The sequence below is a fragment of the Sander vitreus genome, chromosome 3 (assembly GCF_031162955.1).
Source record: "Sander vitreus isolate 19-12246 chromosome 3, sanVit1, whole genome shotgun sequence".
NCBI lineage: Eukaryota > Metazoa > Chordata > Actinopteri > Perciformes > Percidae > Sander > Sander vitreus.
The window spans coordinates 29,808,847-29,832,024 of record NC_135857.1 but is presented as its reverse complement, the minus strand read 5'-3'; the positions used below and the strand labels follow the sequence as shown (position 1 = coordinate 29,832,024).

Genomic DNA, 23,178 nt, shown 5'->3' with positions numbered 1-23,178 from the left:
CATGCAGGGCTTCAAGCTTGTCAAGTTCACATGCGTTTTGTGTGTAGGTGAGAAATAACACCTAAGGCTAACCTCAGACATGCAAAACTCAACTCACATAGCTACAGTGCAGTATGTAGGCCAAATGTTATGTGTGGCAAGAGGGAGGCTCTTGGTGTCCAAAACATTTATTGTAGGCTAATTGTGAGAGCCAACACAACAATCATGCAAATTAAACAAGATGAATCATCAGAAATATTTGGAAGCCATGTAAATTCACACCAGGAAGCAAACAAGGCCACATTCACCCTTTACTTACTAGTGTTTGTACATATAGGCCTACTGGTAAAAGCAAACAATGATATCCTCTGTCACTTTTCTAAAAAAAATATGTTTTGTTGTCAAATAGCTATAGATGCATAATAAGTTTAATTGATCATTGCCTTCTTGCTGAACCTGAAATACAAGTCAATATGAATGTACTGTGCTTTTAAATCTAATGTAGTTCCGCCCTACATCGTATGACCAATCGGCAGCTCTGACACACAACACCTCCAAATTTTAGACAAATCACAGCTCGTCTTTCAACACCAGTAGAGCAGTACAGTTGTAGCAGTCTGGTTGGTATCACTTCCAGTCTACCAGCGCTACAAGCCTGTCCACCGTGCGACTGACACGGTGTGATCTACACAGAAAATGCCTGGAAAGTGACTCGAGAGGAAGGCAGGACTGTCCGGACATTGGCACTGGATTCCGTGGAGGTTTTCTGACCGACAGACCCGAGTCTCCTGCGCAGTATACGCAGCATTAGGTAGGTTTTTTTGGCGCTGTGGTGTTGTTGCAATGTCCCTCTCCTTTCCTTTAACGCAGGAGCTGCGACAATTAAACGCACATTTTTGGCTGGGGGGGTTTTGAATAACCGTAATACGTCTTTTTCTTAGCTTTATCGTAGCTACTTTTCCTAGTAATTTGCGGGTTACGCAATTGTTAGTGTTTGGCATGTTATCTATCAAGATTAATGCAAAATTACCACGGCTGATAATCACATAAAAGCCCATAATGTTACAAATTATGCCCATACGTTTAGCCGGGGATGTATGTTGAGAGATAGCGCCGTTACGTGCCGCCCTCAGGGTCCTGTATCGCGCTGAACTGTTGTCGGATATCTGCCTTGGTTATCGACAAACGTAGTTAGGTTACACACCTTAAAGATCAGCGAAGACATTTTACAAATGTTAAGAGGCAACTCTTTCACACGGCATACGGCTGGGCCACCAGGCAGTACATATTTCACTTTAAATGAACTTAGAACATGTCCACGTTACCGTCCTTTATGTCCAAAATAGACCGTGCTGGGTGCGGTAAAGAGCCATCAAAATCTAAATTTGAGATTAGTGGTTTAGATACGTAGCCTACGTCAAAGTAATCCTAAGACCATAACATAAACAGAAACGGACTTTGTATAAACTACAGTAGGCCTATATTCTCCTTTGCTAATGTACGAGACATCTTTTAAAGTGCAGAGTTTGGTTTGAGGTTAGTAGGCTATAACATTAATATGTTGCAAATGGAATGTTTTGCGGTTACATATATGTAGCTATGTGTGTGGGTCTGAGTGCAGCAAGAGTTGGAAAAAATGACCCTGCTCAGTTAATCACATTGGTCAAGCGCATGTGAAGTATCCTGCATCATAGTTATTTTCTTGCCTCCTGTCAGACGCCTTCCAAATCTCGCACTTTATCCTCTTCTGGACCAAGGAGATGTGGTCTCACATTGAACTTTCCATCATTTTCAGACAGCAGTGTTGTTTACCACTGAGTGAAATGATTGTCACCATTGATAGCTTCATATTCCCCTCCAGTTGTTATTAAAAAGATGTCATACTAGCAAGAAAATATAGGAACTACTTGGCTCATCTGTCAGTGAAATTGTTCAATTGATTTAAAAAAAACAACTAAAAGATAAAATTGTAGCCGGCTTACAATGATGAACAGTTATAAAACATTTTTGTAACAGTCATAGTAAAGCTGAAAGAGCAGTTTCTAGTGGCCAGCATGAGGGGTATAGACTACCAGTGTCTTGGTAGCCAGGAACACATCTGCTGTATGCAGGTGGTCTGGGAGGGGGGGGGGACTCAAGTCCAGTTGAATTCAGTGTGTTTCTCAGTGCTTGCTGCTCTCAGTGGGTCAGCTTCCACAGCTGCGGAGCTGGATCAGTTGGACTCAAGCTCACTTATACTCTCATTTCCTTGTCTGAAAAGAACACCCACTGCTGCATCACAATTATTACATTCAGTCAAGCAGCTGTCTGACCGCTGAGCCCAGCCAGGGTTTCAAGGGCCCATTTTTATGAAGTTCCTCAAAAGAGCGGTTGCTGCTCAAGGACTTACTGAGGTGGGGGCTCACATTCATCAAAACCCTCAGAATAATAGTGCTCATGACCGGAGACTTCAGTAGATCCTGCTGCACTACTTGTTTTCATTGTGATACACTTGATTGATAGATCCCAGTTTGTTGACTGACTGTGAGTGAGGACAAATCCTTCAACTGTGCTTCTGTAGTTGTCTGTGGCTTCAAAGTTTACAGCTGACACATCACAGTATTTTTGGTTCTTTACTGCCTTTCATAGCGTTCGCCATTTCTGTGCGTTAAAGCTACCAAGCGCTAGAGAAGTAGCATTATAACACATTGAAGGCAGAAACAAAAAAACATGGGTGTTCATGAGAAGTGTCCATGAACAGTTGAGCTCTGAGCCAACAAGTTTGGTGACCACCCACACATTGATCAGGTTTCCCTGGTGACTTGCTGTATCTCAGTGAGCAATGAATGGTCCTATTATTATTATTATTATTATTATTATTATTATTATTATTATTATTATGTGTATTTTAGTGTAGATGTAGTATAACTGCATGCAAGTAAAGTGTGGGATGTCTTAAAATTGCTGACGTGGTCTACTTTCTATCCAAATATTCAATGACATACAATTGATAATGAACAGACCTAACAGTTTGTGAGCCTGTAACCAGTAAATGCTTCCATCACTTTAAACAAGTAATAAAAGGGTAATAGATTATCAGCATTGTAATCATTTAATTTCCTGTTGATTCAATTAATGGCTTATTAGTTTCACCACTAACGTTCAGCAGTAGCCTGGGAAAACCCTGACGAACTTCCGGCAAATTTGAGATTTGCTCTGTAAGTCAGTCTGGCCAAGAGCCCATTCAAGCCCATTTCCAATTTTTCCAAATCGAGACACCAATCGCAACCATTGAGGCGGGCTTTACACGATGACGATAGCGCAGCGACAGCAAGCAGCTTTTTCTTTACATTCAACATAACGGCCACCAAAGCGCAGCAACCCGTTGATGCTGCTGTAGCTGCTACGTCACCCGGATCGTTGGTCTGATTGGTTGAAGGACTATCCAATTGTGCCCAGAGGCATTTGAGCGGCGTCCGTTGGTGACGCCCCTTTGGAAATGGGCTGTGAATGAAGCTTGCCCTTTCTCAGTTACAACAGAGAAGGGTCTGGCGTCAGCCAGGCTAGTTCAGCAGGCTAGTTTCCTGGAAAGGGAAAGCATTGCCAAGACGATGAACTTTGAAACATGGTGAAACATTGCAGAAACCTCAAAACATGACATGTAAAAGTCTGAGTCTGGCCTTTCACAATGAATAATTGATTAGTTGATTGACATAAAATGATCAATTGTTTTGGGAATTGATTAATTAACGCCATTTTCAAAACGGCTCTGGTTCCAGCTCCTCCAAATGATGATTTGCAGCTTTTCTCTGTTTTATGTCATTGTAAATGTAATATTTTGAGATGATGGACTGTTGGTTGAGCAGGTAAGAGTAGAACCATTTTGTGACAGTTTAATAGAACAAATAATGAATTGCAAAAATAATTGACAGATTAATCTGTCATGAAAGTAGGACTGATCAATATATCCTGTTTTTAAAGGCTGCATTACAGTCAATTGATGTCATTTTCTGAATTTACCAGACTGTTCTAGCTGTTTTATTATTTGCCTTTACCCACTAAGTCATTATATCCACATTGCTGATGAGTATTTGTCAAAAATCCCATTGTATAAATATTTTGTGAAAGCACCAATATTCAACCCTACAGTATCGATATCGAGGTGTTTGGTCCAAAATATCGTGATATTTGATTTTCTCCATATCGCCCAGCTCTACATGAAAGTAATCCTTGATTGCAGCTACACTCGGATAAAACACAAATAGCTGCCATTTACTTTTTATATTTTACAGTAATAACCAAAAACCCCCAGTAATATCCAAATGTATAAAAGAGCAGTGCAGCATGGAGGAGGGGATTCAACTAGTCACTTTAACTTTTATTACATACCTAGTAGATCTAGGATGTAGGATGGATATCAGCCCATATTAGCTTGCTGCAGATATATTGGTATGGGTGTATATGTTGACCGATAAGTAACAAGAAATTGCTTTACAGAAAAACTAGGTTTGAGGTGATTTAGAAACAGCGTTTCATAAGTTTGCATTTATGTTTGATCAGCAAAGAGAACTGACATTATCTTGGCCACAATTCCTTAAAAACTAAATCTAAGAGATCTGAATGAAGATTGCTACTACTGCTCACCTTTCTTTCTCACACCTTCACCTCTGGTCTCTCAGATACAGGGGAGTGTGTGCATGTGGCTATTGAATGAGACATGGGATGGGAGTCATGTCTTGTGAGGCAGAGATGTGAAATAGTTTGGCTGTGGAACCGCCTGGTCCAGTTGCCAGAGTAAAGGCTGACCAAAAAGATCTTTAACTGGAACAGAGCACATAGTTATCCTTGGTTAAAAGAGGATTCTGTAGTATTTTCATTTTCTTGAATAATTTGCAGTGTCATATAAATGTAGTCAAACAAAAACTACTAAAGACCCATATGGGTCAGTGGAATAAGACAATGCTCAGAAACTATGTCCAAATCAAAGAAGATTACTACACAGAAACCTTTTTATGAATTAAATGTGCTGGGAGGCCAGAAGTCCTTATGTGCTAAGTTAAGACCTGGTACCTTACCACTGACAATTAGGTAGGCAGATAAAGGTATGAAGAGAATGTTGTTGTTTTTTTTTTGTTTTTTTTTGGTGATCTTGGTGTTCTTGAGGATGAATGTCATGTTGTGTTCCATTGCCCCATGAACAGTGATTTGAGGAATCAACAATAACATCTTTGACAGGAGCAAACAAATGATGTTCATTGTGATGGACTACCTATCTCAAGCAAGTTTCATGTCCCAGAAAGTTGATAGTCATAGCAAACTGAAATAAGAGAAATCACTGCCTCCCTGGACAGCTGGAAATCACAATTTACTATATGATTTTAGAATAATCAGCAGTGAAGTAGGTAGGATTCGTTGTAAATACTGTCGGCTAAAAATATGCAAACCGGTAGTTGGGTCCTGGAAGAATCCGAATAAAAACAGTCTCCAGAGCAACACTCCTACACGGACAACCCTGGCAGCCCAGATTGTGTCTCACTGCCTTACAAATTGTATTCATACTAGTTGACTAAAGGCTGCCCACTCAGTACACAGACACCCCTCCCCCAATAACACATTTACACACTGTCTAGTCATTGGCAGATTTACGCCACCCTGTTTCTTAGCCAGTCGCTTTACTGATTAGTGATGTGTCAGTGTTTATAACCCCTGCATTGTGATAGTGAGTATACATCTGCTGGGTTCTCACCTGCAGTTGATTTAACTGAGTGTTGCATTGCTTTAACAGGGGATTTTGAAACAAACATATTCCAAAGCATGCATGCAGTTGTTGTTTGAAGTGTTGTGGTTTAAAGTGTAACCACTTCCTATGTGAACTGCATGTGAACTCCAGTAAGATGTTTGTAAATGTATTGGCAGTGAGTAGCTTTTGGAGTGGGGGAGTGACCGTTTACTCAATTCATGATAGAGGAAGCAGGATGGTTCTGCAGAGGCAGTATAGTGACATATCTGCAACCATGTAAGGTCAACAACTCAAGCGGAAATGCTTCAGTCTACTGGACCTTCACATTCCGATCACATCAGATCCCAGATCCACCATCAGCATACAAATGGGTTTCAAATGAAAAGACAAAACAACAAAGTTTCTTCAAGTTTGGCAAGGTGTTGTTCAATCACGAGCCTCCAGAACAGCTTCAGTGCTCCTTGTCAAAGATTCAGACCCCCAAGTGTGTGGATTTCTACTGGAGGGATTAATAGCATTCTTTCAAAAGATATTCCCTTATTTAACTTTTGATGATGTTGGTGGAGAGCGCTGTCCAACACATTGCCCCAAAATCTCCCATAGGTGTTCAGTTGAGGTCGGGTAACTGTGAAAGCATGTGATTCACATCCTTTTCATGCTCATCAAATTATTCAGTGAGTTTGTGCCCTCTTTGGAAGCATCTGCAGTGGTTAAGTTTGTCTACTAATATATTCTGGTGTGGTGTATGTCTGCAGTAGGGCTGCACAATACGTATATAGTTTTTTATCCTCTTCATCGCGATATCAACTGGTGCAATAAACGCATCGCGTAAGGCTGCAACATTTAGCGAACGACGAGATTTCTTTGTGTTAGTTGAAAGAAAATATCAGTAGAAAACTACACTTTAAAATGTAACTGTCTTTTTTGTTTTTTGCCTTTTTATATTAAATTCAATGTTTAATTTGTTCAATAAAAGAACATTGGAAATTATTTCCTTTCATTTGTTTTAAATTCAACAAGCAATATCTTGTATCTTGTACTGAAAGCGGCAGAAATGCAGAACTGAGTACACTTTTAATATGTTTATTTATCGCGAGTAATCTTGTTATTGCGATATTCAACGTTATCGCATAGCGCATAGTTTCCCCATATCGTGCAGCCCTAGTCTGCAGCCATCACATGAATCTTCAAATGACCATGTCGTCCCTTGTGTTATCAACAGCTTCCTATGGTTACTACAGTATATTGTGTCAAAGTATACCCACTCAGTATTGTGCAATATGTGCCAAAGACAGGGATACATATCAAGATTGTGTTGTCTAGTGTATTTCCTCCTTGTCTTAAGGTTTATGCTCCTTAAAGAAATTGGTGGGAAACAATCTTTATTTGTGGTTAGTTCAGTCTTTGTAGGTTTCAGCTATTCTTCAGGTTTGTCCATAGTTCAATGGGTCGGCAGCCTGTTAAGACAGTTGCCCATGAGATGGTTGTGCATTATCACCCTAACATAACGGAGAGGCTCTTGTCAGAGGCAGAACTTGAAACACTGCAGCTAATGGTTTTTGCGAATGCTGACCTTTGAACTAAGCTCAGAAACCCACTGCCGTTCCTTTTCAAATGGAATTACTTGTAATTTGATATCAGAGTTCAGTGTAAGTCATGTTCATCCGCATTTATGAGCGAAGATGAAAATAACCGTTGTCACATTTAGCGTTTTTATTTAGATAATTTTCAGCCTGCTATATAGAAAAGGGGTTTCCTTTTTTTCCTTTTTCATACGTCAGCGCGGGGCAGTTTGTTTAGTCCCTTACAAACAAGGTAATCTCATGCTGTTAGCTAGTCACAATAAAGAGACTAATGCCTGTGTTATTCAAACTCTTAAGCTTCATCCCTTCCTCATCCTTTGCACGTGATTTCATGAGTGTGATATTTTATGTAGAAAAAACATCCAAACATGTAGGCTGACTGTGAATATAATGCAACTCAAATAAGACAACTATTTTTCGCCCTGCAGGCTCAGTGATTAAACAAACATTAAAGGAGATGAATCTTGCCAAGGGGCTTGGTTTTGTCCTGTCAAAAGAAATGTCAAGTTGTCTCAGTTTTAATTGCGCACCATCCATTATGAACACACAGACCAGGTCCCTTCAGGTCATAAACATTGTGACAGGTGCGTAAGCAAATAAAATCCCCTTGGAGCGCAAGGTTGACTCAAGGTTTGTACACATAATGGCGGAGGACGACTGTTTGCCCTCATCTGCAGTTTATTTGCTCTATAATCCCTGCACATAATGCTGGGATGCAGAGGAACAGTAGCCATGAATTAGGAAGCAGACAGTCAACACCGTCCAATCATGACTTGGACAACTGGAATGATTGTCTCTTGGTTGAAGAGACAGACATCTCTTCTTCCTGTCATACAGTCTAGCTGGAGGTTAAATGTGTTTGTTCATAGCATGTGATTTATGGCAGAGCCTGAGGGGTAGAGGTTGTGGACAGGGTAATGGCCGCAGTCCTGCTGGTTGACCCTGCAGTTGTGTGGACATTTAGGAATGTACCAGATCACAGATCTGATTGGAAACTTAATAAAAAAATCTCAACTTAATAAAGGATGGGTCATTTGTCAGTAAGAGGATGACCGTTGACCAGGGCTGCACAAACATGGCCTTCTGTTTCTATGTAACATTGCATTTTAGGTTCACACAGATAGACAGTGTTCCTTCCATTATCATGCCTTTAGTGTTAGCAGGTAAAAATATCATTTGAACTAGAACAACTGCACTGAAACCTCCTGGAACATCAGTCTCCGTCCTTTTCCAGGGGAAAGTGTAAACAAGGACACAGTGTCATTGATGCAAAGCACCAGAAAGCAGGCCAATCCAGTATCATCTGTTATGCGGAGATGCAGCAGTAGTTCCAAACCTGTTTTTTCAACTGCAAATCCAGTCCCATCTGTGCCACCTTTAGACAAGGAAAGGAACACCAGGTGCAGCTAAAGATGCTGCTGATGATGATGATGATGATGATGTGCGCCATCTACAGCCAAAGAAAAGTTTGATAATCCCTTGTGAAGCTACTCTTACCTGCTCAACATTACCTACCTTTCTTTTATTTTGCCTTCCTTCCTGACATACCAAGATTAGCACTGCTGTAGCCCAGCCTGCGTGTAAACACAGTGATGCATGTCTCAGCTACACTGTGTATGTAAAGAATAGACGTTTGGAGATGTCTCTGAAGCGGAAGGACTTTACCGGACGAGTGATGTGCCAGTTTATCAGTCACTTTTGACATGCAAGCAGCTCAACTGTACCCCTAACCCTGGATTTCCACCGAATGCAGAATGGCTGCGGACCAGCTCCGCTGCGTATCGGCTCCGTGCTCCGCCGTCCGTCAACACCCACCAGGTCCGGATTTGTTGCGGTATGGCTGCGGCCATGACTGACAGCTGTAGTCACGAGGACCCACAGGATCTCGCAAATTCACGTAGAAAAGAACCACAAAACCAACAACAGTTTGTTTCCATCCAGAGGAGTAGAGGAGAAACAACTCTGTGCTGTGTTTTCAAGGTGTAGTGCAGGGAAATATGATCCACTGTGAGCACGGTCTATTTTATTTTGAAAATGAACCGGATGTTTTATTTTGCTTCTGTGCTCGACTTCCTGTCCCGCACTATCTGCCCTGTGCTGAATTGCTGCAGAGCTCTCCGGCGTCCGGCAAAAATAGAAGCTCTGCGTATCTGCTCCAGAGGGCTGCGGATCGCCGGAGCTGTGCCGGAGACGGAACGCAGCCGTTCTGCAGTCAGTGGAAATACACGCATTGACTTTAATGGAAACCTAATGACTCCGCTGCTGTTCCGGAGCGGATCTGCAGACGTTCCGCAACCGGTGGAAATTGGAGGTAATAGGGATGCATCGCGAATCGGTTAAAAATTAATTTAAATGTTGTGAAGATTACAACTGGTTAAAATAAAAAATTAATCGCGATGCAATTTTCAAACAGCCTTGGGTGTGACACTAGCTAACATTACCCAGCAGATAATGCTAGTCTGCCCTTAGCTAGTAACGTTAGCTGACTTAAACATGGTTAAAATACTGACAGCTAAACGGTGTAAAGTGTGACTGTATTTCACTGGAAAGGATTCCAACACCGGGACATACAACAGTCTGCAGCTGAAGACACAGAGGAGACTTTGAGACAGCATGGACACTGCCGCTGTCGGATAAACAACAGTGACTTTATGTTGCGTTTGGGTCTGGCTCCGTAAGGTTGTTGTGTTCAGTATTGTAAAATACCCTTCTGCTATCTAGTGTTTCTTCTTTTTGTCGTTTAACTGCAAACGACTGGTGAGAAAAGTTGTTATAAGTTATTATTACATTTTAAATAAATCATTTAAATGTAACAATATGGCATTAGCAATAAACAGCTATTTTTTTTGTTTCATTTCAGTTGCACTTTTGATAAGAGGACACATCTGCTGTTTTGCACAGTTTATATAAATAAAGGAAGATTTTTCAGTCATTTCATTCTGTTAAAAAAAATCATGGGAAAATCATATTGTGAACTTAAAATCGTGATTTGTATTGAATCGTGAGTTGAGTGTATCGTTACATCCCTAACTCCTAATGTAGAATTTGGTTATATCTATAATTGCTAATGTCATGGTTCCAACAGGCCTCATTAGGAAGAAGAAGAAAGTTCTAAATATAGTGAGCGAGTTATTTAATGAGCCTGATTTATGTTGTACAATGTGAGGGTGAAAGTGGGGCGCCCCGGCTCAGCCCCCCACATTTGGTTTATTTTGACTCCCTCCAATCTTCCATAAGAGGTGACAGAGGCAACGCAGTGTTGTGATCACAACAACTGATTTTCTCCTGCCTATGCCAGACATTCATCGACATTGACTAATCATTGGAACATTTAATCGAAGAAACGTTTTAACCTGGCTAGCATTCTTATCAAGCAATTTATTTCAGAGTTGAAATGATTGAAAAGTGAGAGGAAACTTTGTGTAATGCTGGTTTCCTGCTGTTACGTTCTTTTCCTTATTATCACAGACCTCCCACTCCAGGGCTTCATGGTGTGCAGAGTCGCCCTCGTTATTAAGTGTTGATGTGGTTTGGTTTCACCATTGCTCCATGGAGAGCAGCCTCCACTGCTTCCCATAACAGATCAATGGGTAAAAAGATATCCTGCAAGGAGGATACAATATCAGTAACAGGAGAGAAGAGCCTCAATTAATTTAACACAAACACATTTCAGTCTCGGTGCAAGATGTAACACGACACTGCTCAGAATCTTAGCCGCAGTTTGTCAGTCAGACATTCATAGTGCTTCCCCCCCCCTAAAGAGATTCCATCTCAAATCTTTATCTCCATTTTATTTTTTTCCTTTTTGTATTTTTAAAGGTCAAAATCAATTATGCTATGCAGAATTTCAGACAAAAACGCACCAAACAACCCTGATGTCTGTTGTTTGGATGTTCCTCTTTTTCCACAATACTTGTTCTAACTAGCATACAGACAATGTGATGTCATGTTTAGATATTTGCAGCTATGCTGCTACACGTTAAAGCAGATGTATTTCCAGGTACTTTTAGTTTGTCCCCAGCTTTAATAGTACAGACCTTTTTTTATTTAGGCCCGAAAGTGATCGATTAATCAATATGGATATATGTAATTTACGATATATCTTAGGATATATGTAATTTAATGTTTGTGTTTATGAAGATTGAATAATTCAGAAATAATCACTTTCCCTCTTATTTATTTTATATAAAGCACATATTACTTGTTGTATAAGAAGAGTGCTGGCCTTTGATGACACCAGTGACTCATCTGTTGTCTTTATCACCTTCCACGTATTTGTTTCTCACCTTTTCATTGCTTTCTTTTCACTATCGAATACACACATGCTTTGCTTCCTTTTTGTTTCCTGCAAAACTCTTCCTGTTCTGTTCACTATTATAGATGATCATAGTTTCAGTTAGTTAGTATACTATAGTTTTTTGGCTGCTCGTCTGTCTGTATCATTCTGTGCAGCTGCTGTTTTGGTAAGGTCTTCCTAGAAAAAAAAAATAAAGTTAAATCTCTGTGAAACTTACCTGAATTAGCCTCCCAGATTGATTGTGTCTAACCGCAAAAGTGAATCAGAAGACTTTCCCTTTAAGGGCATTTGCAGCAGCCTTGGGGAAAGGCCCCTTTTGTACTCCCACTAATAAACTAAAGGTGTTGGCAGCTTGGCATGCTTTGTGACTTCCCCTCCCTTTTAACACTGAATCACCAAGGAGAAGACACAGATGTGAGAGTGCGTGCGTGGGCTCAAAGAAAAGACAAAGCCCCACGACAGGAAAATAAAGAAATAAACATTGTCAGATGCCGCACTGTAAGAACCTTTTTCTACAAACCTCAGTCACAGTGCAGAGGTAACATCGGAAGCATTTATCTGCAGCTTAGTCTTGCATGAGCTCCCTTTCACACGGAGGCTAATGCAAGGAATTAGCTGTAATGTTTTGTTGTGAAATGCTCCTCACTTGTGTAACTACGAGTTACCGGTTGAGGATGTTTGCTTAAAATCAACAACAGCCACTTGGCTCATTAGGTACGATTAACCCACTGAGAAGAAGTTGGCAGTGATGCGTTGGTCTTCCATGGTCTGTCCCTGCCTAGGTTAACAGATTAAAATACAGTACACAATATATGGACAGTTAGTTGGATTCATCTTTTCGAGCGCACATTGACTGTGATAGTGAATGTGAAGTGATATTCAGCACATTCCCTATTTTATTGCCTAAATGCAAACATCCAAAAAAAAAAAATTCTTTTTCCTTTGGTCATTTACAAAAGTAGCATAACCAACTGAGTACCCACACTTACCTCCATTCTAGACTGCAAGTGCGTCAGTCTTCTTTTTTTTCTTTTTACCACAATATGTGCGGAAATGCGAGGTTGATGCATAATAAAGCGTTACGACATTACTACAATTTACTACACATTTTAGGGTTTTATCATTATTTTACCAAATGTATTATTATTTATTATTAAGATTTTATGTGCTGCCCGGGGGAAACACTGCTTTAAATGTAGCCAATTTCATCCAACAAGTATTCAGGGATTCTCCAAGCATTTCTTCTCCTTAAATAGCATTTAGATCACGGAATTCTCACATTGGCTAAGCATAACGGAGATGATGATGGATGTAATAGCTTTGTGATTTAGTTAATCCTCTTTTTGAATTTCTGTGGTACCATTACCATCCTAACCTGCAGGCTTCATATATTTTGAGAATTAGTCAGCAATGTCTTCTTCATTTCTAGTTGTCATACTCCTGTCATACTCCACGTTTTGTGCTTTACCCAGTGTGTGGTTATGTCAGGGCTGGGCACAGATGGAAATTGATTTCTGCCTTCGTCAGCAGTTGGCGTTGCCTGCCAAACATGCACTCTGAAAAGCACTTCAACATAGCTGTATGGGAAGACCTTGTGATCTCCATGTATCTTCAGACTTTCACACCCTCCTAGGGCATTACATGCCATTTAGCAGTTAAGTCTTTGCTCGGAAGGTACAAAGTCCCTAATTAAAACATTGTGAGTTAGAAAAAAGAAGATGACAGTGTCTTGTGTCATTCTGTTGTGCTCTGCCAAGACGAAAATGCATCCCAGCAGTCCTTCAAATACCACGAAGGGGGGGGGGGGGGGGGTGGGGGGTGCTGCACTGGGTTCATTGCTCTGCTGTGATGAACAGCAGCCTGTCACATAGTGATGCCAGAGTCCCCATTTTGGCACTGCTGCAGAACATTGCTGACAGAGCCTGCTAACCATCATGCTCATGATGACGTGGAACATCTGTAAACAGACAGCAGAGTATACAGTATAAAGTGACTGGATTTGGAGGCTAAAACATTTTATTCCTAGACCATATAAGTGAAGCTATACTTTATTAGTCATCAGGCATAGTTATTAAAATATGTCCTGTGCGTTTGAGCTATCCAGTTTAGAGAAGGAGAAGAAGACACACCTTATTAATCCCCCACCATTTTACACTCTGTTGTTACACACAAGGGTTGGGAGAGTTACTTAAGAAAATGTAGTCAGGAACCTAATCCAAGTATGACAGTATTAAAGTAACGTAATGTGATTACTCTCCGTTACTTTTGGATTACCTCAAAACCAAAAAATGCAAGTAAAGACCAGAGAAAAGAAATAGTGTATCGGTAAGACAATTTTTATTCAAACTTAGATATATAAACGATGTGGACACACAAACCGGTATTTATAAAGGAAGATGCAGTGCGGACCAGGCGTACAAACGGTTCTCTAGAGCAAGCTGATGATAAGGAGGAGATTAAACAAGATGACATCTTCCAGTAAAACATTGTTGTTTAGGTTCTTTGCCAATTTCACTGATAGTGTTATTATTTTGCAATCTCACGGATGCAAACTTTGCATTTCAGCGAAAATCGCTGTTTTGAATTCAAAATAGGTCACTTCCAACATGGATTTTGTTTCACACTGAATGCGGTTTGTAAGTGAGGCACTCTTGTGCACTGACCTGCTGTTTTCTCCCCTCGGCCTTCCCTCCCTCCTCCCTCCTCCCCCATCCAGGCCGTTTGTTCAGGAGGGTGACTGTGGCCGCAGGGCCGGAACAGAGAAAACCCTTTAACAAATAAGCTGTAGTAAGCCTGCAGCTTTTACATCCCAACGCCAGAGGAAAAGCTGTCAGCCAGCCCACTGCGGTGTGTAGAATTTATGTGCGGCAAGTGTGTGCGTTTGTGTGTGTTGTGTGCAAGTACACATTTCCCTATGTACAGAATGAGTTTGTGTGCATGCCTGTGTCAGAATTAGAGGCTGAGGGCTAAATGTCACAGATGACATACGTGCTACCTGAGAATCAAAGCCAGAGTGATGTCTACCAAGATGAAACTAGCTCTCCTCGGTTAAATGCATAGATTTGTCGTTCTACGTTCCTGGTGTTTTGTCAACAGAAAGTCTCAGTCATTTATCTTTCTATCTATTTATCTATAAAATGTCTGGAGACAGAGTTCATTAGTTTTTTTTCTGGTGGCAACTCCATTGTCATAACTGCGTTTGAAGCAGTTGTGTGTCTATTTTGTGATTCAAGAGACTGCAAAGTAAAATTGCACAGTATTGTTGGCCTTAGATCAAAAAGCCTGTCAAATAAAGACTGAGTGGTGTTCACTCTCCTTGACAATTGTTTTTCTGTAGATTTGTTCTGAGATGCGTGCATGCAATAATGACAGTGGAGTGTCCCTGACATCTGTCACGAGTTAATTTAAAATCTGCGACATGAAATGGTACTTTCATTTAGGTTTTGTTGTTAACTTTGCTTGAGGAATGTTGCCCTAGTGCATAATAAGAACTAACAGTTTTTTTGTGTTTTGTGCCACAATCCAGGCCTCATGGAGCTGGGGACTCAACGCCTGTTGTGCACCAGGGAGCTCGATCCATGCTCGGTTCCCAGCAAACAACCGTAAAGGGTGGGAACTTGATTACCCTTCAGTTCCTTTTTCCCATCCCCCCCCCCCCCTAAATTGGCCCTGTGGTGATATTGTACTCTCCCGCCTGTGGCCCGCAACATGATTGGCAAGTTGAAACAGAACTTGCTGTTGGCCTGTCTGGTCATCAGCTCGGTCACAGTCTTCTACCTGGGCCGCCATGCCATGGAGTGCCACCATCGCATCGAAGAGCGCAGCCAGCCGGGCGGTATCCTGCCTTTGTCAGCGCTGGGAGGCAGCATGCGGACCACCTTACGGACAGGTCAGAATCTCAGCACACCTTTTGTTTACAACAAAGACATGCCACTCATCTTCATCGGTGGAGTGCCCCGCAGCGGGACCACGCTAATGCGAGCCATGCTGGACGCCCACCCTGAGGTGCGCTGTGGCGAAGAAACCCGCGTCATCCCTCGTATCCTGGCCATGAAGCAGATGTGGAGCCGCTCGGGCCGGGAGAAGATGCGCCTGGACGAGGCCGGTGTGACAGATGAGGTGCTGGACGCCGCCATGCAGGCCTTCCTGCTGGAAATCATTGTAAAACATGGAGAGCCCGCCAACTTTCTCTGCAACAAGGACCCTTTTGCTTTGAAGTCGCTTTCCTACCTGGCCAAGATCTTTCCCCATGCCAAGTTTGTACTCATGATTCGTGACGGCCGGGCTTCAGTCCACTCCATGATCTCACGGAAGGTGACCATCGCCGGCTTTGACCTGGGCAGCTACCGGGACTGCCTGACCAAGTGGAATCGGGCCATAGAGACCATGTACACTCAGTGCCTGGAGGCAGCGGACAAATGCCTACCTATGCACTACGAACAGTTGGTCCTTCATCCTGAGAAATGGATGAAGACACTGCTGAAATTCCTTGACGTTCCTTGGAATGATGCCGTCCTCCACCACGAGGAGCTCATTGGGAAAGCTGGAGGAGTGTCCCTCTCCAAGTAAGTAATGTTAACAGCTTTCCCTCGCCAAAAACCCATGTTATGTGCTCATACTTTGATGGTAATAGTTGCAGCAAGTTTATTATATTACAAAAATATAGGCAATAGGCTTGTAAAAACTATTGAAAACTGGCTACTGAAACACTGGCCGGCTGTAGGGTGTCCGGTAAGAACTTGAACCAGAGATGTCTGACTTTAAAATCCAGGTTGATTTATTTACAACTCCAACATGAAGTTAACTATGAAGTTGTATTTTACATTACATGTGAAGTTGGATGTGGTTCTGAAATATAAGCAAATTTATTGTTAATAAAATTCAAACACATTATTTACCAAAACTAAATGTTACAGCCACCAGCATATAACAAGAAACAATACTAAGAATTCCATTCATTTCTCTGTAATAATTAACATAAATGTAACATATTGCTCAGTAACACAAACTGAGAATAAGCCACATCTATTACAGCACACGTATCCATAACGGAGCAAACAGCGTAATACACCTTTAATAGCTAAGCACGTGGCTCCACAGCGCTAGGCTGTTTACTGGTGATTGCACGTTGCTAGCAAATTGCCCTAACACAACCTGAATATCAACACGTGGCTGCACAAGTAATATTAAACAATCTGCACATCTATCAGCTATGCAATAAGAAACACAGCAACAGCAATATTATCAAGGCGATAATATCTCTCTCTCTCTCTCTCTCTCTCTCTCTCTCTCTCTCTCTCTCTCTCTCTCTCTCTCCAAATAAATGTCTCGTCGTAACATGGGCTAAATTTATCTACATCGTAGCAGAACACTTAAGCTTTAACGTTTACACAGATAACGAGGCAGTAAAATCCATGACAGTTTAGCAAGCTACAGAATAGTTCTAACTTACGTTCTGGGCTACACAAATCACTTCAACAAGTCCGAAAACGGGAAAGGAATGATAAAGAAAAAGCCCGTTTACAGCTGAGCTGTCCTGTCCCCTTCTCCTGTCTGAGCGCAGTGCGCCTGCGCGGCAACTTCAGTAGCCTCGGATGAAGCTGGGAACACGCGGTTTCCACACCATGGTAATCCACCGTGATAATAATGATACTTTAAATGAAAACGGTAATTGTTATCGTGAACATTTTTACCGTGCTTTACCGTTACACCGGTAATCGTTACATCTCTAACTGAGGCTAGCTCGCCCCTCCTTCCTCCTCATCCCGTCCCCTCCCCCTCCCCCGCGCACTAACCCCCCCCCAACCCCCACCCTCAAATCCTTCTTGTCGGTTATTGGCTGGAACACTGTTTGTTATGTTTCGTGGTGCAGGTTGGCTCAGTTTGTTTTTGTTGCCGTTTGTTGTGCCTGGGCTGTCTACAGAGACCGCGTTTTTTTACAGTGTGTTCAGGGGACAGGCAGCTAGCGGATAGGGAGGAGATGTTTGCTGTATGTGAAAAAAAATGTTGTAGTATTAAAAAACGTGTGACATCGCTTAGAGCACCTTTTTAAAGTGACAAAAATATGTTTTAGCAAAAAAGATAATGACTCATCAGTGGCCCTGTTTAATGAGATGGAATCTGTAGACTGATTTGGTCGAGTTTAGTTGAACTTTCACGTTTCATTGTTTACACTGTAATTGTAGCCACAGAGTCAAACATCTGTCTGGCTATTGTCACTGTGTCTTCTTTGATCTCCCTTGTTTGTAGCTCTGGGAGAGACTTGTCCATGTTGTTAAACCAGAACTCTTTAATTTGAGAGTAATTACAACATAGGCCCTTGCAATGCCTTTTCAAGCATAGATTTTCTCTTTAAGCTGTTCCCACCAACTGAAAATGAATACCTCCATTGTCTTGTTATTGTTCTTTGTTTGTTTTATTAGGGTTAAGTGCACTACCTTGTAAAGTGGGGGTAAACAGCCCCTTGTCTGTACCACTGTATGTTTAAACTAAGCTTCGAGGCCATTTAGGTACTTCCAACACTCTGAAGTAGTTACTACCAGTGATGACACACTGAATCAGCATCCATCACTGTGTCATGCTGTGATTCATTTTCAGTTCTTTTTTTGTCAGCGGTTCGTTGACATTTTGGCCACTTAACCTGTTTTGGAATGCAGTGTCAGGAAGCTGCCTGCTATCTCTGTGATAAACCAATGGATTCATGTTGATGCTGGTTATGAGCAGCAGAGGCTTAATTTTTACTAGATGCTTTCTGTACAGCTGCAGATTCATTAAATAGCTCATTGCCGACGTAATGGTGGTTCGATAAATATTTGCTATTGTAAGAAGTTGTGATTGATGCCACATGCTCCACAGGGTAAACTGGGCCTGCCATTCTCAGTGCAATAGAAATGAGATTGGACATACCCATGTCTTAGCTTTTAACTACTTGGCCCGGAGGGGAGAATAAGTATGGATCTGTTATTACCCCTGGAGAAAAAATATATGTAGGCTAGTTAGTGGGGCTGTACTGAATGTAATTTTCTTCTTTTTTCTATTGAGGTTTTTCAATGAAGCTTTGCATGTCTGTTGTCATTTTTTTTTTTTAAACAATATCACTAGGGCTGCACGCTATGAGAAAATATGCGATAACATTGAATATCGCGATAACAATAGGACTTGCGATAAACAGATATTAAAGCAACACCGATTATTTTGTACATTAAAATAATGTTTCCAAAATCGTTTCAGTGGTTCATCAACTCGTAACGGTGAATGGCACTTCTGCATTCGCTTTGCGACCCTCTGTCAGCTATAACCGCACTATGCAAGTTTGCCAGATCGGGTAGCGGATCTGTAGTTCGAATGAGCGCGGTAATGGACAGTTCCGCTTCCAGCCTGTAGGGGGACTAAAATGCAACAAATTGCTTGTTGAATTTAAAACAAATGAAAGGAAATAATTTCCAACATTCTTTTATTGAACAAATTGAATATTAAAGGCACCACTAAAAAAAGTGACAGTTTCTTTTTAAAGTGGTTTTCTACTGATATTTTCAACTAGGGCTGAAACGATTCCTCGAATAACTCCAGTAATTCGATTACAAAAAATCCTCGAAGCAAAATTCTTTGCCTCGAAGCTTCATTAAATCAATGTAATTAAGGTTGTACGGCTCACTGTGTTTCTGCGCGGAGGATTATTACTAGCGCACAACAGGTTCTGTGGACACAAGACTGACGGCCCAGATTACAAATGAAGGAAGACGAAAATAGCGAGGGTCTAAGAGAAGAGACAGGCGAGAGAAAACGACAGAAAGTTTGGGATTATTTTAAGCTGCAAACATGCTGCTACATCATCTCTGTAGAAAACATCCAGTGTACTCATCCATTCCACGGAGCGAACCGACACAAGGTAATAAACGTCTGCTGCTCTCGTCCACCGCGCTGTTTTACACAACTAGCCTACAGCATGCTACTCTGCAAATAGCCATGTTTTACCAACAAGCTAAAACGAGAGCTGTCGGTTTGTAGTCTAACTGTTTATTAGTTTGCTGCTAATCTTTGGAAACTTAGCTGCTGCAGCACCTTTTAAAACTAAGCATGCACCTCTGGCCTTGCCGTGTTTTCACAAAGCCTACAGACTTTCCATCATTACATTTTCTTTTGGAAATGAAACATCCTACGGCTGTGCACAGCAAGGAACCCAGTCATTAGTGAACACATGAGATTATGTCTGCACTATGATACTGTAAGCAGGTTTTCCTAATGGCACTGTCTGGTGTCAGAGTTGTTTTGGTTTCAGTGATTTGGGAGGTTGGCCTCTGGAAATCGTTGAGGAAACGCTGAAGGGGTGCAACCCCGTTCCTCTCCTCTGTCTATCCCCCCTCTGCTACCACCCTCTTCCTGCCACGTAGCACCAGAACAGATATCCTCTTGAGTCATTTGGGCCACATTTTGTTATTGTCTTTAAATGAGAGAACACTCATGTTTTTTTATTAAATGCCTTTTACTTTTACTGCACTTTTTCAAGGACTCATCCCACTTCCTCTGTAGTAAAAAGGGAGGGTAGATTTCCTTCCTTTTGGTTGAAAATGTCTAATATGCTCCATATTTAATTTCTCTTCCCTTTCTGAGTTCCATGATTTTGATTTGTTTGAATATGGGAAAAAAACAATTTAAAGAACAAAGAGGCAGCAGGGTGGAGCAGGGGTCAGCAATTAAGTTCAGTCATGGGCCATGGCAGTGTTCAAAGGCACATTGTACAACTATATAATGATAATTAATTTCACAATAACATCTGTTTGTTCAAGGATTGTGTCCAAGAGCAGATGCCATTTTTACCATTTGTGAGGGCTAACAGAGTTACAGAAGCCTATGTTTGTACTCATTTTGCAAAAATGGACTCCTATACACAAAGGTCTATTCTGTGTTGCACTTTGAGACGAGCGTTGTATGGTTATCTACACACAATAAACAGTGGTTTTCTCTGTTTTATATCATTATAAACTGAATATCTTGATCAGTTGCTTCTATTTATGTGGAGGCATTGATTGTAATAAGATGTTTGTAGGGAATATTTTTGGAATAATATATTTTAAGGAAATTGTTTTTGGTAGATTTAAAAACTAAGGCTGTCAAAATAACGCGTTAATTTCGATTAATTAATCTGAGAAAAAAATAACGCGTTTAAAAAAATGTACGCAGATTAATCCATTCCATATTGACGATTACATACAGACGAAAATCTGGTGCCACTGATATGTCTGCGCTTCTCTCTGATGCTCTAAAACAGACGTTACAGGAAACACAAACCCCGCTGCATGTGACGCTAGTTAATACAATACTCAACAGCAGCTAACGTTAGCCTACCACTAGCTAGTAGCTGGATTAAACACGGTTAAAATGCTGACAGCTAACGCTAAACGGTGTAAAGTTTGACTGTGTTTCACTGTAGAGGATTTAACACCGGGATGTAACAATCTGCAGCTGCCGTCGGAAAAACAACACAGACGGTGCGTTCAATGAAACTGGTAAACTACAGCCTCGTGGTGCATTTGAAGTTATTGTAAATGTCCTTTTCCTATCTGGTTGTCGTTTTTTTACTAGTGAAATAAGTTATTGTTATACATTATTATTAAATCATTTCATTTTGACCATATGGCCTTAGCAATAAACAAGCTGTTCTTTAATGTCACCAACTGTTGTTTAGTACCCTTTTTTTCTTTTCTTTTTTTACTTTCTTAAAAAGTATCGGTTCAGGCACCGTTAATTATGTATGCGATTAATTTCGATTAATTAATCACAGAGTATGTAATTAATTAGATTACATTTTTTAATCGATTGACAGCCCTAAAAAAAAAACATAACTTTTTAAATGCAATCTGTAAAAGGGAAAACTACCATTTTCATCAGGGGGCCAGATATTTTTGTTGGAGGGCGGGATTCAGCACACGGGACACAATTTGCCTACCACTGAAGAGGATGAGCAGTATGGCCACATTTAGCTGCATTTTTACAAAAGCATCAAGAAAACATTCAACCAATATTGGATCAAGTAAGAGCTTTGATAAAATCTAACATCAATACACAGCTACAGTGATAAATAATTCATCCTTTTATAGAGGAATATTTACTAGCACTACTCCAGTAATGTCAAAGTACTGGGATTCTCTCTCACCATTCAGCAGTGCTGATACTTGCTGACACGTGAGCTTGAAAGTTGTTGTGGTTGAAGGAAGGCCTTTTTAACCCTGAAGGCCCACACTACATAATGAAGAGATCGCCCAGACTCATAAACATGCTCATAATACCAACATCCAGACAGTAAGGTTTAAGCACATTAAGCCATTTATCATTTGAACTTTGAATGTGCGTTTGAACATTCTACCTAATAATGACACAACTACAAGGTTGCTGACCTCTTGAGAATTTTCTTTGAGTTTATAAATTGACCTCTGACCTAGAAACCGTTAACATGCCCTACTTTTGTGGTTGCAGATGAGGTCATGCAAAAAGATGGGGACCAAAGAATGAGTTAGACAACGCAACTGTGGCCAGATCCACTGCAACCACAAAGCTAGTAAAACCCTGGAGTTAAAGATGTACAGACATTATATCCAACTGTGCATGCTTGGCTCCTTTTCTTTTTATGATTTTGTCCCTTTTCATCACTATACTTCTTTGAGTCTGGTTATTTCTTGTCACAGCTCAACTCACACTTGCTTTGCCAGACCTTCCTCCACGGCGGCGCTGCGGAGGAGGAAGGTCTGGCTAGTCCACACAGCATTCCTGGATGGTAAAAAAACATGCTCTGGTTTATTGGCATTCTTTAAACCAATCACAATCGTCTTGGGCGGCGCTAAGACCCATACGGAGCAACGGTGCCTCTGCAAAATAGCCTTGGGAAGGAACTTGTTTTGGTGGAACGTGTACGTTCAGAAGTTGTTTTAGTCGTGCAACAGAAAACATTCAATTTGTTCACCCTTCTTTACTGTAATGTTGCTTTTGTCAACCTCAGCCAGCTGGTGTTGCAGCGCTGTGCTCCTTTATGACAGCCAGGCTGTACAGTGTGAGCATTTTGCCGCATATGCAAGTGAAAATTAGAATATTTGTGCACCGGTGCACACAAATACGTTGCCGGCGCCAGGTCAGCTGTCAATAATTCATGTTCATTCCTTGAGTAACGTGATGGCAGGCCAAACATGTATCTGTTGTTCTCTCTGTAAGCCGTTATCACTACTCAGCCAAAGATCTTTTTTGATGCAAGAAGCTCCCTTCTGTAACACCATTTTACAACCGCTAGTGGTCCGATTCTTTTTGTAGTTCACACGACGCCAACAGAGTAAGGAGTCTTCTCTCCAGCTGATTGCGTCATGTTAATTTCAGTAATTGCATTCTCCAGTTAAAGTTTCATTGATATATCACAAATGTAAGCTTATTAACTTAATAGTTTTTAAGAGGATACATCTTGTTAACCAAGCTAAAAAAAAACTCAAAAGCTGTCAGGTGTGTTGTGGTTAAAGCCAAGATACCATGGACACACAAGTGCTCTTCAACCATGCTACAACACTGGACTGCTACGACCCAATGGCAAGGACTCTTGAGTTGTTTTTAGAAACACAATG

At 41.1% G+C, this 23,178-nt stretch overlaps 1 protein-coding gene across 2 annotated transcripts in view; it reads left to right on the top strand.

Moving 5' to 3' along the window:
* The first annotated feature begins 587 nt into the window (after nt 1-587).
* Nucleotides 588-23,178, top strand: part of tpst1 (tyrosylprotein sulfotransferase 1) — a 48,243-nt gene continuing 25,652 nt past the window's right edge. For both annotated transcript variants that reach the window (XM_078246890.1, XM_078246889.1), the window contains exons 1-2: nt 588-790; nt 15,105-16,143. In XM_078246890.1, the coding sequence (XP_078103016.1) occupies nt 15,287-16,143 (857 nt within the window). In that variant the 5' untranslated portion in view covers nt 588-790; nt 15,105-15,286. The remainder of the gene's footprint in view (nt 791-15,104; nt 16,144-23,178) is intronic.